The following is a 13,797-nucleotide window of genomic DNA, read 5'->3' as shown; positions in this document are numbered from 1 at the left end:
GTAGCTAGTTGTCTCTGTGATTTGTTGCATGTTTTGGAAGTTCTTTTACTGAACTTCCTAATTACCCAGGTAACATTATTTTCCTTCTCAGATCTTCGATGGGGTTGAAGACTATATAAATGTAGTTACTTTTCTCTCATGACTTGGCCAAGTTATTTATTATACAAGACCTAAGCTAGTTAGAATAGGATATTTGTACTTATCGTATATAATTTCGTAGTAGGTTTAGAACTCTCCTACTTAAACAAAAGGGGGAGGTGTTGTGAGAGGTCCTTCTGCTCCTCCAGCCAATAGCCGCTGAGATACCAGCCCACTGGGGCGTGGTCTCTCTCTTTAAAAAAGCAGCCACTTCCGCTCCTCGCTCTCTCTTTGCTTCCTGCTCCGCTTGCGGGGACCTTCCTGATTGAGCAGAGGGCTGTTGTCTGGGACGGTGATCTGTAAGTTTTTTCCCCTTTAAATAAATACCACCCTATTAATCATAATTCCAAACTGGTGTGGGATTGTTTGTGATTTACGCCTTCATCAAAACCCCAGCTTGGGACACTAGGGTGACCCCGGCTATTGGTGAGGTTCAGTGAGCTTTCATCCTCTCACTGTGACTCGGGACATATGACTGATCAAGGGGGTGGGTATGCACATAAATAACGTGTGGGCCCAACACTGCCCAGGTCACATGACCACCCAGATGTCAGTTGGGTACGGTGGCACACGCCTTTAGTGCCAGCACTTGGGAGGCTGAAAAAATGGGTTTCTTTGAGTTCAAGCCTGGTCTTCATTGCAAGCTCCAAAAGACCTAGGGCTACTTAAACCTGTATAAAAACAAAACAAAATGAACAAAAGAAGCAAAATACCCAGACTTTTACTTTCTTCTTTGCCTGCAGTCACTTCTTCTGTGGTATAAACACACCAGAATTAGAAATTACAGCCTTAGACTCTACATGGATTGGATTTCCTAGTACTTTTTAAATGGTGTCTAGAATTTTCTGTATTTTATTATGTATATTCTTTTCCAAATAATTAATTTCCCCAAATTTACAAATTCTGAGACCAAAAATCATTATCTCAAATGACCTCAGCACCCAGCATAGGTCCCTGCACATAACTGTCTTTTAACTTTATACAAAACTTAAATTAAATATAACATCATATGCATTTAATATTACTTAATTTTAAAACAAACCAAAAAGTTTAACTGAAAATCAGACCTACAGTGGATGCCAACACTGTGTCCGAGTGGCAGCAATGTCACTTCTGAATGACTTTTTTTCTTCCCAAAAAGTAAAAGCGAAACCAAGATTCCCCACAAATGTGACTTACTCAATGCTGAAAGCGTAGTTCCCCGGACTGCTAAGCTACCCAAGTGGGAAGACAATGGCTAAGGATACACTCACTCTGAGGGACCAGGGAGTCTACAAGATCTGCAGGGTAGAATGAATATTTTACAACCTCTCGAGTGTGGAAAGAAGAAAAAAAATAAGAATTTAGCAGTCACTGCACATTCCTGTGGTTACTGCATAAAATGTGTAACTCCATTTATGTATAAAATGCTACCTACAAAGAGAGAGGATCATAAACAAGACTGTGTATTGTCACCTTTTTATGTTCTTAAGCAGATCTGGTAAGTGGCATTAGCTTACATCATAGAAACAGCTTGAAGATTCCAGGTATTTATTTTGATAAAATCACCTGACTAGACTCTGCTTGGCACTTCAATATTTTCTAAATCTTCAAGTGTTCTCCATGAATACTTCCTGAGACTAATCAAAGCTCACAGGAATTTCTGTGAGCTTTTCAAAGTCTAAACATATAAACATTGTGCATTTCTTCTTAGTTTTAAAGTAAGCTTCTACTATTACAGTTGAAATATTGAAATTCATTCATTTTATTATTTTTTTCTTTTTTGTTGTTGTTGTTTTTTGAGACGGGGTTTCTCTGTAGCTTTGACGCCTGTCCTCTTATAGACCAGGCTGGGTAAAATCACAGAGATCCACCTGCCTCTCAACTGCTGGGATTAAAGGCGTGTGCCACCACCGCCCAGCCTTCATTAATTTTTTTTTTAAATCTACAAACACAGACTCAGAGAGCAGCCACCATTGCACAAAGCAGGCTGCCACACAAGCAGACCACACTCTGATGCCAACGACCTCCCCTTTCGAGTCAAACCTCTCAGAATACAGGAGCATTTTTTACCAAATTCTTTAGAAGTTTTGTGGAGTTTTTCTGTTGCTTTTTTATGTGCATGGGTGCCTCAGCTGCATGTCTGTGTACCAAATACATGCCTGGTGCCTAAGGAGGCCAGAACAATGAGCCACATCCTCTGGAACTCAAGTTATAGATGATTGGAAGCTACCATGTGGGTGCTGGGAATCAAGGCCAGGTCCTCTGCAAGAGCAGCCAGTGTTTTTAACTGCTGAGCCATCTCTTTAGATCATTTTGCCAGATTCTTAATGTTGGTAATTAGCAAATGCTGGCACTCTAAGTTATTCTGTCTGTTCCACAGTCTCCATATTTTCAGAATGGCCTAGCTTTCTTTAGTAATAACATTAATCAGAGGGTAGAGTCACAGCAGGGGTTTACCCCTAGAAACCTGATGTTCTTGAAGAGGCAACATGGAAGTGGGGAGAGGCTTGACACCAAGACAACACACCACACCTGGCAACAGCCAGGAAGAACAAAGCGCAGACAGGCTAATAAGTGACTGACCTGGATGCGACGCTGCAAGTGGCTCAAAGCTGAAAATCCCAAGTCCACACTCTAACTCAGGATTCTCACCTATTGCTTCTTGTCTGAGTGGTTCTCACTCCTCTATTATCGTATGTGTTGCCCAGTGCAGGCTGAGGGGCCCTTTCCAAGGCTCTCGAGAACAGAAGTGTTTCAGGTGTCAGAGGCTTTCATGTGCCTGCCTAACCATAGCTTGTCATCAGAAATGCTAAAGCTCCTAAACTCTTTGGATTATGGGTGCTTCATTTGGCTCAGTTCCTACATTAGACCCCAATCTTGGGCTCAAGGCCAGGGCGCAGGAACACGACTCTCACCAGGTGGAGGTGGTTTGCTCTCCCACTCGGCGTTCTCCATCATCTGCTTGGCGATGCGCTCCGCATTGCATTGTTCCCGCTTCTGCTGTATGAGCTGCTGGAGCTCGGTCTTGCAAGTCGTGATCCGGATCTGGTAAGTGGACGGCAGGACTGTGCTACTTAAAACCTGGATCACTGGCTTCTTACTGGGGGCGTGTGCTACTTCTGAGACCTGAAAACAGTATAGATCTGTGTCTCAGCAAGGTACGGTTAAGAGAAAAGTGTTCCCATGGCGCATCGATACATCACACCAGATTCTGTTCCTTAAAAAAACACTAGTAACTCAGGTGAAAAGAGCAAGTAACATTTCACCTGGTCTGAGCTGGTTTCTTCACATAAAACCATGACTGACTGGGGCAGTCACAGACTCACTCCAAATACATCACGGCCATCGTAATATTTAATGTGCACAGACAATCTGGAAATCCACCCCCGAAATATTTTTGGGTTTCGTTACATTAAGGGAAGAATAAAAAGATTTAAAAGTTTTAAAATGTTCTCTGTAGCCTAATTATGATCTCAGCTCAGTCTTTAACCCCATTTCGGTTTGCTTTACTGGCACATATTTCAAATGGGTGGCCTTCTCCATGCTTAAGGAACGGGTTCCTCTTGGCTACACAACTGAAGCAATCTTAGGAACCATCTTGGCTGTTGTACCGCACACAGCCTTTCAACACACAGAAGTGGACATGAGGTGACCACCGCCTACACGACAGTACCTGCGGAGAGGTTGACAAAGGGACACCAAGAGCAGCAGAGGACTCAGAGCGAGGCGGCTTCCCGGTCTGAACCACCTCGTGATCACTGGTTTTAGGCAGGGCCTGCGGTATATTCGGTGGTTCCAGGGAGCCGAACATGCTTTTCCATTCTTCATTTACATTGGAGTCTTGTTTTACATGTTTTCTAGCTATGAAATATATGTGGAATAGTTAGTCTGAAAGGTAAAACCACTGTGACTTGATTGTCTGTTTACAAGAGAACACAATGGACCTTACTTCCTGTGTGATCCTGTGGGACATTTTTCTTAAGCTCTATGTCCTGTATGCACGTATGCAGATGCAAGTATTTTCAACTTATAATCTCAGCATATAGAAATATTTATTCACCTTCAATTTTGCTAGCACTAAGAACTGTCCATCTGTGTTGATCCAGGTGGAAAATGGATAGTTAATTTGCATTAACTTAATTATTTACATTTCATTTATATGTATTCTGTTCTACCAATTATTTGCTTAAATCTTTCACTTTTTTCCTCTGGAGGGCTTGCATTTTTCTTATTGATCTGTATGAGTACTTTATATATAATGCGTGTAAACCATTAGCAATCAAGTACAAACACTTACCCCAAAGCTTACTTCAATGTAATTCATTTGCTGCCCTAAAATATGATATAGACACGGGGAATTTCAAAGGCACATACTTGGCAGTAAACTAATGCTGCAGAAAGGCTATGCACAAGACCTCACGAGCCTCACAGAACCGACGTCAGTGTCACAGGAGACGAGAGCCCCAAATATCTAGTGCTTAGTAGAGGCTAAGGATTCTTTGGCCTCTACTCTTTTTAATTCCACTGTTTTTTCAAATTCATCGGGTATTGCCTACTAATACTCCAGAAACTTATATCTGATTTTATACAGGCTGGCTTTGAGTTATCAGTTAAAGGGTTAGAAAACCGAGCTTGAATCATGCCTTCATGAATCAAGCATGGTCTTCCAGGGGGAAGAGTTCTGGAAACTGACCTTCTTTTGACAGAGCTGTGACTCCACTGCCAGACTCTTCCTCTCCCACGTCTACTTAATAAGTACCTAGTCACTGCACTTCAAAGTTCTCTATCTGGGAAAAGGGGGGGGGGGCGGTGTGGGGGCTGGAGGTGTATTTACTCCTTATTAACTAATACCAGCCTACAATATAACAAGATGAGCACATGGATATACTAACCCCGTTTCTCGTCCGGTTCTTGTTTGGTTTTAACAAGATCAACTTGTCTCCCAGTGATGCCTAAGGCCGCCAGGTCGATCACACCTTTCTGGCTGCTGTCGTGCAGATGGCTCTGGTCCACTGCATTCGCTTTCGCTCTGTTTGATTTCATCATGAAGTCCTTCAGTGCCAGAAGCTTATCTTCCTCTTCTTCCGTCATCCCCTAAAACCAAATTCAACCATGTATTTTGGGTTAATTTCAAAAGCAGAAACAACAGGTCACAGGATGACTAATAAATGAAGGTTCAACTTCCAATTCAAACTGAAAAAACGACAAAGTGAAGCAAGAAAGCAAAGAGGAAGCAATCCCTGTGGCTCCTCTAGAGCACTCGGCTATGGCCACCTTCTCCACAGACTCTTTTTACACCTCTGTTGACAACATTGTATTACAGGTTCTCTAACTTCAGTAGGGCAAGGAAAACAGATGCTCATTATGAGATAAAAATGAGTGAGACACCTGTTATTCAACAACTATTTCACACAGTATTCAACAGGGAATTACAAAAAATCAAAAGAAACACACAAGCAAATTATTAGAACTAAAATGTTTTATCAAGTTTTTTAAAAGTATTTTTTAGTTTATTTTATGAGTGTCTTGCCTGCATCTCTGTGTGTGTGCACAGTGATATTTTATTATGTTTTAATAAATAAAGCTTGCCAAAAGATCAGAAGGGCAAAGCTAAGCCACTAGAGGTCAGGCAGTAGTGGCACACACCTTTAATCCTGGGATTTGGGAGACAGAGGCAAGTAAATCTCTATGAGTTCAAGGCCATCCTGGGCTACACAAGATCAATGTAGAAACAAATCCAGGCGGTGGTGGCTCCCACCTTTAATCCCAGCACTAGAGGGAAGATAAAATGAGAGGAGAGAGAGGCTCTGTCTGCTTAGGCTGCTTAGCCTATGGTTGCCCAGCCTTGGTCGCCCAGACTTCTCTAGTGGCTTAGCTGCTTTGCTTTTCTGGTTTGCAGGTTGACCCCCAATATGTCTCTGGGTTTTAATTATTCATGCTACCACATACAAGCCTGAGTGTCTAGAAGTCAGAAGAGGACATCTTTTGGAACTGGAGTTATAGATACTGAGTTGCCACGTGGGAGCTGGGAACTGAATTAGAATCTTCTACAGGAACAACAGTCCTAACTTGCTCAGCCATCTCTCTAGCCCGTTAGGAAGTTTTATAATGTCCATATGAAAATTATCCACATAAGATATGAGATTTAATATAGAACTGTATTTTTTAAAAGCAAACACAGGACTGGAGAGATGGCTTGGTGGTGAAGAACATTTGCTGCTCTCCCAGAGGACCCAACACCTATGGCTGATGGCGCACAACTGGTTCTAACTTCAGGGAACCCAGTGCCCTCTTTGGGCACTTGCACACACGGTATACACTCACAACAGACAGAAGCACATACGTGTAAATGAAAAATGTATTTAAATAGATACAATTTACAAATCAAATGTCCACGCTAGTCATGGAGTCCACCCCTGTAATCCCAGCACTTGGGAGGCTGAGGCCCAAAGACTATAAATTCAATCCAGCCTAGGGTACAAAGACATACTGACTCAAAACAAACCAAACAAAACCACCTAATTATAAACAAACACCCAGAATATCCACAATAAACGAGGGACAAAGCTCTGCAGCATAACCCCCAAGACATCACCGAGTAAAGATGACTGTATGATGGAATACACACCACGCCCTAGTGACCAGCAGAGGTGACACTGCTGGACTTCAGTTCTTTCTTCCAGGCTCACGGCAGTATCAACAAACACCAACAGTGATTTCATTTTATGAAGTGACAAGCTGATTTCGGAAATTCATAAAGAAATGTGTTGTCTTGGTTATGCTTGGCCCTTTCTGTACACGTGAGGTCAAGCCAGCCAGGGTTAGAGTGAGACCCTGTCTTAAAAGACGATCTCGAAAACAGTGCATTATTTTCCAGGTGAGACACGGCTGGTAAGCATTCTCTCTGTGAAAACATTCTACAGAGCTAATAGTGGTTGTCCCTAGTATATGCTCTATGTCCACAGAGTACCAGAAATTAGAGGCTTAATTTAGAAGCAGCTTTATTCCAATTCTGATTCTAGGTCCCATACATTCCATATAAAACGGAAAAATGAATCTAATTTAGTATTTCAAAAAGGCCCTACTAATGCCAGATAAAGAGGGTTTTTACTAAAAATTTTTTAGTTTTTACAGAATTTGTTAATTGATTCAAATTCAGACTTAAACACAACAGTGAACCACTGGCTTCTACAACTGAAGCCACCGTGGAGCCGAGCTGATGCAGCTCTTTGCACACAGTAAGAAGCAGCATCTGGACTGAGACAAGAGGGACTGTGTCACACCTGCATTCTGAAATATCTCTTTTAGCTGAACTTCATTATATTTCGGCAAAGTATAGAACTGAACTACAAATAGGACTTAAACCCAAGGCTCTTCCTGTTCTCCCAGAAATCACAAAAGGAAGTTTATAGGTCTCCCTAGACTCCTTATTTAGCATAGCGCAGTGTTTTAGATTAATCCTATTGCCTTTGCGTAGATACCATAGCGCACGCACACACACACACACACACACACACACACACACACACACACACACACACGATATTGACAGATTTATTTTCATTTGTCATGACATGCCCTAATCAAAAACATCTTAACATCTAAATAGGTGCTTCAGCACTGTCATGAGACCCATTCACAGGAAAGGCCTGAGAAAGGCGCACACCTGTGAGAGCAGTTTCTTCAGAAGTTGAGCTATGGCGGGGTCCTCAGGAGGAGGGCAGTCGAGAAGAGAGCCATTCCGCTTCTTCTGACGCATGTGCAGATGTCTGAACAAGCTGGTGATGTCTTTAGACCTCAGAGCATAATCAAATATAGAGCGGCTCACGGGCTCTTTCAGAACACTGAGCAGGACAAGCTTCCTCTCAATCTATAGTAAAAAAGCAAAAACAGCTAGTTAAAACTACAGTACATAGAACAATCTGTGTAAAGTTAACCAAAGTATTTATTATCTGAGAAAATAATGTTTGTTTCTTTTTCTCCTTAGGAGACAAACAGGACACTAGCCAACTTTAAAGGCCTAAGTGTCCACCCCACCAAAGACTAAGAGTAAAACCCAAAGGCGAAGGTTTCAGGGAGTCAGAGCAAGTCATTCCTGACCCAGAGGTCAGAGTACTTCCCAGGTCTACAAGCCACCCACGGTTCACAAGCCTAAGACGTGGGCGCTGGCCGAGACCTGAGTAACCACTGCACAGGGCCTTCCTTTCAGTCTCCCCAACAAACAAACAAACCCAAAGCCTTCAAAACATTCTCTCCAGAGAGCAAGACTCTTCTTCTTAGTAGGCTAGGGACACTTAAGGACGGATATTACCATCAGTGAGCAAAAGAACAACTCTTAGCCGGCGGTGGTGGCGCACGCCTGTAATCCCAGCACTCGGGAGGCAGAGGCAGGCGATCTCTGTGAGTTCGAGGCCAGCCTGGTCTACCAAGGGAGTTCCAGGACAGGCTCCAAAGCCACAGAGAAACCCTGTCTCGAAAAACCAAAAAAAAAAAAAAAAAAAAAAAAAGAACAACTCTTCCTTTTCTTCCCAGTGTTGGCAGACAGAAGCCAGGTCCTCGCACAGACAGGCAAATGCTCTACCACTGAGCTATATCCCAGCAGTGGCTTTGTGAGACAGGGTCTTACTATGTAATTAGCCCAGGCTGACCCTGAACTCACAACCCTCCTCTTGCCTTGGTCTCTTGGGAACTGACGCTGTCAGCGAGCACCTCCACACCCAGATCTAAAGAGCATTCTTCAGATAGAATTAACTACTGCAGTTGAAACTTGGGCTACCTTTGTCTAATCAAAGGAAGAAACAAGGCCTGGAGAGACACTCAGCAGTTCCAAGGGCTGACTGTTCTCCTGAGGACTTGAGCAGGGAAGCTCAAGGTCGCAGTGACTCTAGCCCCAAGGGATCCAAGCCCCCCCCCCCCCCAGCACTGCATTCACGCAGACAAACTCATGCTGGGACACACGCATAAACGCAAAATTAGAACTTAATTTTAAAAAGTTTACAATTTAAAATGAAGAAGGGTAAGACTTATGAAACATGAATAATTAGTCCCTCAATTTTTGATCCTGGCTTTGAAAATATAAATCAATGATAATACAAAGAATAAACTAAAACTAGAGCACGTAGTCAAGGGCTAAATTTAAAATGAAGAAGGGTAAGACTTATGAAACATGAATAATTAGTCCCTCAATTTTTGATCCTGGCTTTGAAAATATAAATCAATGATAATACAAAGAATAAACTAAAACTAGAGCACGTAGTCAAGGGCTAGAGGACCCGCCTGCACCCCAGCGAGGGGGCTACGGGGGGCGGGCGAGGCTCCCGCGGGGTGCTGCCCTTTCGTTCCGTCTGGGCGGGATTCTGATTTAGAGGCGTTCAGTCATAATCCCACAGATGGTAGCTTTGCCCCATTGGCTCCTCAGCCAAGCACACTCACTCTAGAGTCTTAGGGCTAAGAGCACTGGATGGCCTCCAGAGGACCAGGGTTCCATTCCCAGCACGTACATGGAGCTTCACAACTGGCTATAACTCCGGTTCTAGGGATCTAGTACCTTCTTTTGACCTCCCTGCGCACCAGGCACACATATGGTATACAATACACAACAAACATTCATGTAATATATCCACACACATAAAATCTTAAAAAACTATAAAACTTTAAAAATAAATAAATAAACAAAGAGCAGCTACATTATACGATACACAAAGAAAACGGAGCCTGAACTTCTGTATGCCACACTACATGTGACTACATGTACATAACAGACTCCTGGTAGTGTCTCTCCTACAAGGGAGGTCGGTTTATCAACAGTACTAGCTTGAAAGGTATATGAGAATGTTCCAGATCAACTTAGGGACTCTTCTGATATAAAGGACTCTAGAGGCAAAATTGGAAAGGACCGGTCACAAGCGGGAACATGTCTACCTGTATTACTGGCTGGGTAATGTATGGGTCAAGATAAGGCATCAACTTGCAGTAGACATCAGCAGTACTGATTTGATGAGCTACCACTGTGATGAATCCCACTGCTCCATAGCGTATCCACAGATTAGGGTGGCACAGGAACGGAGCTAAAAGGGGAAGAAAGAAAGATACCAGATCAAACCAGATTCACAAAGCAAAACTTTAAATTTTAAGATCATTCAAATCCTAACATTATAACAATCTGATAAAGACATCAAGGCTGAGTGTTACCTAAAAGTTCTTACACATATTGGCCTGAAATAGAAACTCAATAAAATGAAGTTATAACACTCCCTTATCATACTTACCAGCCATACCATAAAACTAACCTTTGTAAAACCTAAATTTCTATTTTTCAGAGTTGAAAATGTGTTAGCACACACTCATTTGTAGTATTGAATTAAAATCTACTGGACAGAGACATAAAAAAATCCCAACACCACCCAGGAAGTGATCCACTTTACCCCACGGGTTCAAGACGGCAGCTGCCACACAAGAGGCAGAGACATGGGGTGGGGTGTTTCTTCTCCATGTCATAGCATTGAGAAAACAATCTGATCCCTCTGACATCCTTTTTAATGCAGGGTTTGGTCAAATCTACACAGAACTCATAAGTTTGCGTGTCATAGTGAATCAAAGAGTAGAAAAGTAGCACACATTGTGTCCATTTTTCAGCGTTCAAACTGTAAGATTAACACAGGAAGCAAGAATGCCTTCCTTCTTAACAGTTTTATGCTCTAAGCCTAAATCATTTATTCAACTAATCAAAGTCACAATAACACGATTTAGAGTAAAATTCAAACTTCTAAAACATGACAGTTGCATGAGCTCTAAGTATGCAAAGATATACTCAGAGTTGTTTATCAGAAGTCCAAGGGAGCGATGATGTAACCCGTCATCATGTACTAGTGATGCTTACGTGAAAACAGAGAAAAACACGCTCAAAGTCCCCTCCTTCAGGGTCACCAACCCTAACACCTGAGTCAGAGCCCTGGGACCCAGGTAAAGTGGAAGGAGAGAACCAACTCCACAGAGTTGTCCTCTGACCTCCACAGGCATCCAATAGCATGTGCACATATGCACACATGCATGTGCTGGAGCGCACACACAGACACCCACACAAAGTAAAATAAAATCTCTCCTCAAAGTTCTCACATGGTCTTCTCATTACTCATGAAGGTTTTTGTTATTTTACAATCCATGCACAGCCCCGATTCATGTGACAAGGAAGAACTGGGGCTCTTCCCTTTGATGTAAAGAAGGAAATTAGGGTGCTACATCTAACATGCACAAAGCCCCAGAGTTCAACCCCAACAATCCAGAACAGCAGGAACTGGCAAAGCACCTAGAACCTCTAGAAAGCACAGAGCCGCAATGGCATGGCAGGGGCTGGGCGCTGGGCAAGATTACTGACCCCAAACTTCCCCATATGTATGTTTCCTGTGCACTTGTTGTACATAGGCATACCTCCAGCAGCCCCTTAGTCAATAGACGTTAGCAAAGGGGAGCGTGCTGCATGGCTCGGCTTGCTCTCCTGTGCTTTGGTCACCCTATGAGAACAGCTGGGGCAGCCTCAGCTATGATAGCCATGGCCCCACAATGAGATGGATGAATCATGCTCAAAAGACAAAGGAGATGCACAGCCCAAAGCAGAGCCACCCACACAGTCCATAGATGGAAGACAAGAAACACAGTGCAGGTTTTACTAGGACCCTGTGGATCACTGACACACTGCAGGATCAGAGCAGTGATTAGAAACAGTGCAGGGTTTACTAGGACCCTGTTGCTCACTGATACACTGCAGGATCAGAGCAGTGATTAGAAACAGTACAGGGTTTACTAGGACCCTGTGGCTCACTGACACACTGCAGGGTCAGAGCAGTCATTAGCCGACAAAGTACATCAAATCCTTAAGCCTGAGCTGAAAGAATTTCTCAGAAAATACAGCATCCAATCTTTTCTCGACTATGCTCCAGTTCTCTGGTGACAAGGACAAGGAAAGCAGAAGACTGAGAATTATCTAAACAGGAATAACAGTTCTTAAAAACACCTCCAAGGAAATCATGATAATCAACCGTTCTCACCTCAGAATTGCTACGCTAAGTCAGTGTGGGGGGCTCATGCCTGGCATGCTCACACTGGGGGAACTGAAACCAAGGCAAGAGTAAAAAGTTCAAGGCCAGCCTGGAACTTTAGTGCTAATAATTGGATACACAACAAATAAAGTACACATTGTATCAACAACATAAAATACAGGAGGGAAAATAAATGTGTAGGGGTTTTGGGTTTTTGTTTGATTGTTTGTTTGTTTGTTTTTTTGAATTTTCAAGACAGGGTTTCTCCGTAGCTTTTGGTTCCTGTCCTGGAACTAGCTCTTGTAGACCAGGCTGGCCTCGGAACTCACAGAGATCCGCCTGCCTCTGCCTCCTGAGTGCTGGGATTAAAGGCGTGTGCCACCACCACCCGGCTGTGTAGGGGTTTTGTGCAGGTGAAAATTAAATTTGTGTGGCTTTAAAGAATCAAAGCATAGCACTTTAAAAAAATTATCAAATCACAAAGCAAGATGACAAGAATAAGAACAGTATAGAGGATTACAAAACCATCAGAACCAGTAACAGAATACTAATGCGTCCCTATTGAGTACTTAGTTCAAATAAAGATGGGTTTAGCTTTACAATCAAAGGACAAAGAAGCTGAAGAAACAAAAAAGAAAAAAATGTAAAGACATGACAATACTGAAAGCCTGTGTATCTTGAAGAACAGACACACTGCAGGCATAGGGTAGGAAAATATCATCACCAGTTAACTCCTGTGAGAGAGGGCATCTAGAATATATTTAAATATTTTTTAAAAAAACTAAAATACCAGACACCAAGAAAACAAAAACCCCAATTAAAAGCGGAGAACAGAACTAAACAGGGTTCTCAAAAGATGAAACACAAACAGCTGAGAAATAAAGAAATTCCTACTACAGAGACACCTGTTCATCCATGGTCATTGCTACTCTATTTGTAAGAGCCAGAAACTGGAAACAGCGTAGGTTCTCTTAACTTAAGACTGGATAATGAAAATGTACATTTACACAGTGGAGTATCATTCAGCTGTTAAGAAGAATGAAAATATAAAGGATTCAGGTAAATGGACGGAGCCAGGAAAAAAATAATAATCATGAGTGAGGTAACAGACTCCAAAAGACAAATATTATGTTTCCTTTTCTATGTATTCCTACTCTATCAGAATAAAATTATATGAAATTATTTCCACATTCAAATTTCCCATCCTAAGTCTCAAAACCAGAAACTTACCAATATCACTGGCGAATTCATAGACGTGGGGTTTCTGCAGCAGCCCCAACTGGCACATGCAGGTCAGGGCGTTGAGAGCTTTCACAATGACAAACTCCTCAGCATCACTGAGGCCTTGCTGGAGCAGGGGTTTGAGGATGGAGGAGCTCTGCCACCCAACATAGGCAGCAACACCTGAAAGGGAAGGCAGTGTTATTGTCACTCAACCCCTGGAAACGCACGCCACCACCAGGCAGCGTGGTACAGTGAACACAGTGCCTGGAAACGCATGCCACCACCAGGCAGTGTGATACAGTGAACACAGTGCCTGGAAACGCACACCACCACCAGGCAGCGTGGTACAATGAACACAGTGCCTGGAAACGCACGCCACCACCAGGCAGTGTGATACAGTGAACACAGTGCCTGGAAA

The 13,797-nt window shown here is 42.8% G+C and overlaps 1 protein-coding gene across 1 annotated transcript in view; it reads right to left on the bottom strand.

The window, feature by feature from the left end:
• Pik3r4 (phosphoinositide-3-kinase regulatory subunit 4) overlaps positions 1-13,797 on the bottom strand; it is a 59,893-nt gene that overhangs the window by 26,677 nt on the left and 19,419 nt on the right. Inside the window, exons 7-12 of the mRNA XM_005368472.2 lie at positions 13,386-13,559; positions 10,042-10,187; positions 7,787-7,990; positions 5,013-5,214; positions 3,794-3,981; positions 3,036-3,246 (exon numbers count right to left, since the gene is read on the bottom strand). Coding sequence (XP_005368529.1) covers positions 3,036-3,246; positions 3,794-3,981; positions 5,013-5,214; positions 7,787-7,990; positions 10,042-10,187; positions 13,386-13,559 — 1,125 coding nt within the window. The remainder of the gene's footprint in view (positions 1-3,035; positions 3,247-3,793; positions 3,982-5,012; positions 5,215-7,786; positions 7,991-10,041; positions 10,188-13,385; positions 13,560-13,797) is intronic.

The sequence above is a fragment of the Microtus ochrogaster genome, unplaced genomic scaffold (assembly GCF_000317375.1).
Source record: "Microtus ochrogaster isolate Prairie Vole_2 unplaced genomic scaffold, MicOch1.0 UNK33, whole genome shotgun sequence".
In the NCBI taxonomy this organism is placed as follows: Eukaryota; Metazoa; Chordata; class Mammalia; order Rodentia; family Cricetidae; genus Microtus; species Microtus ochrogaster.
The sequence above is the reverse complement of the archived record's forward strand: the minus strand, read 5'-3'. Positions and strand labels throughout refer to the sequence as shown.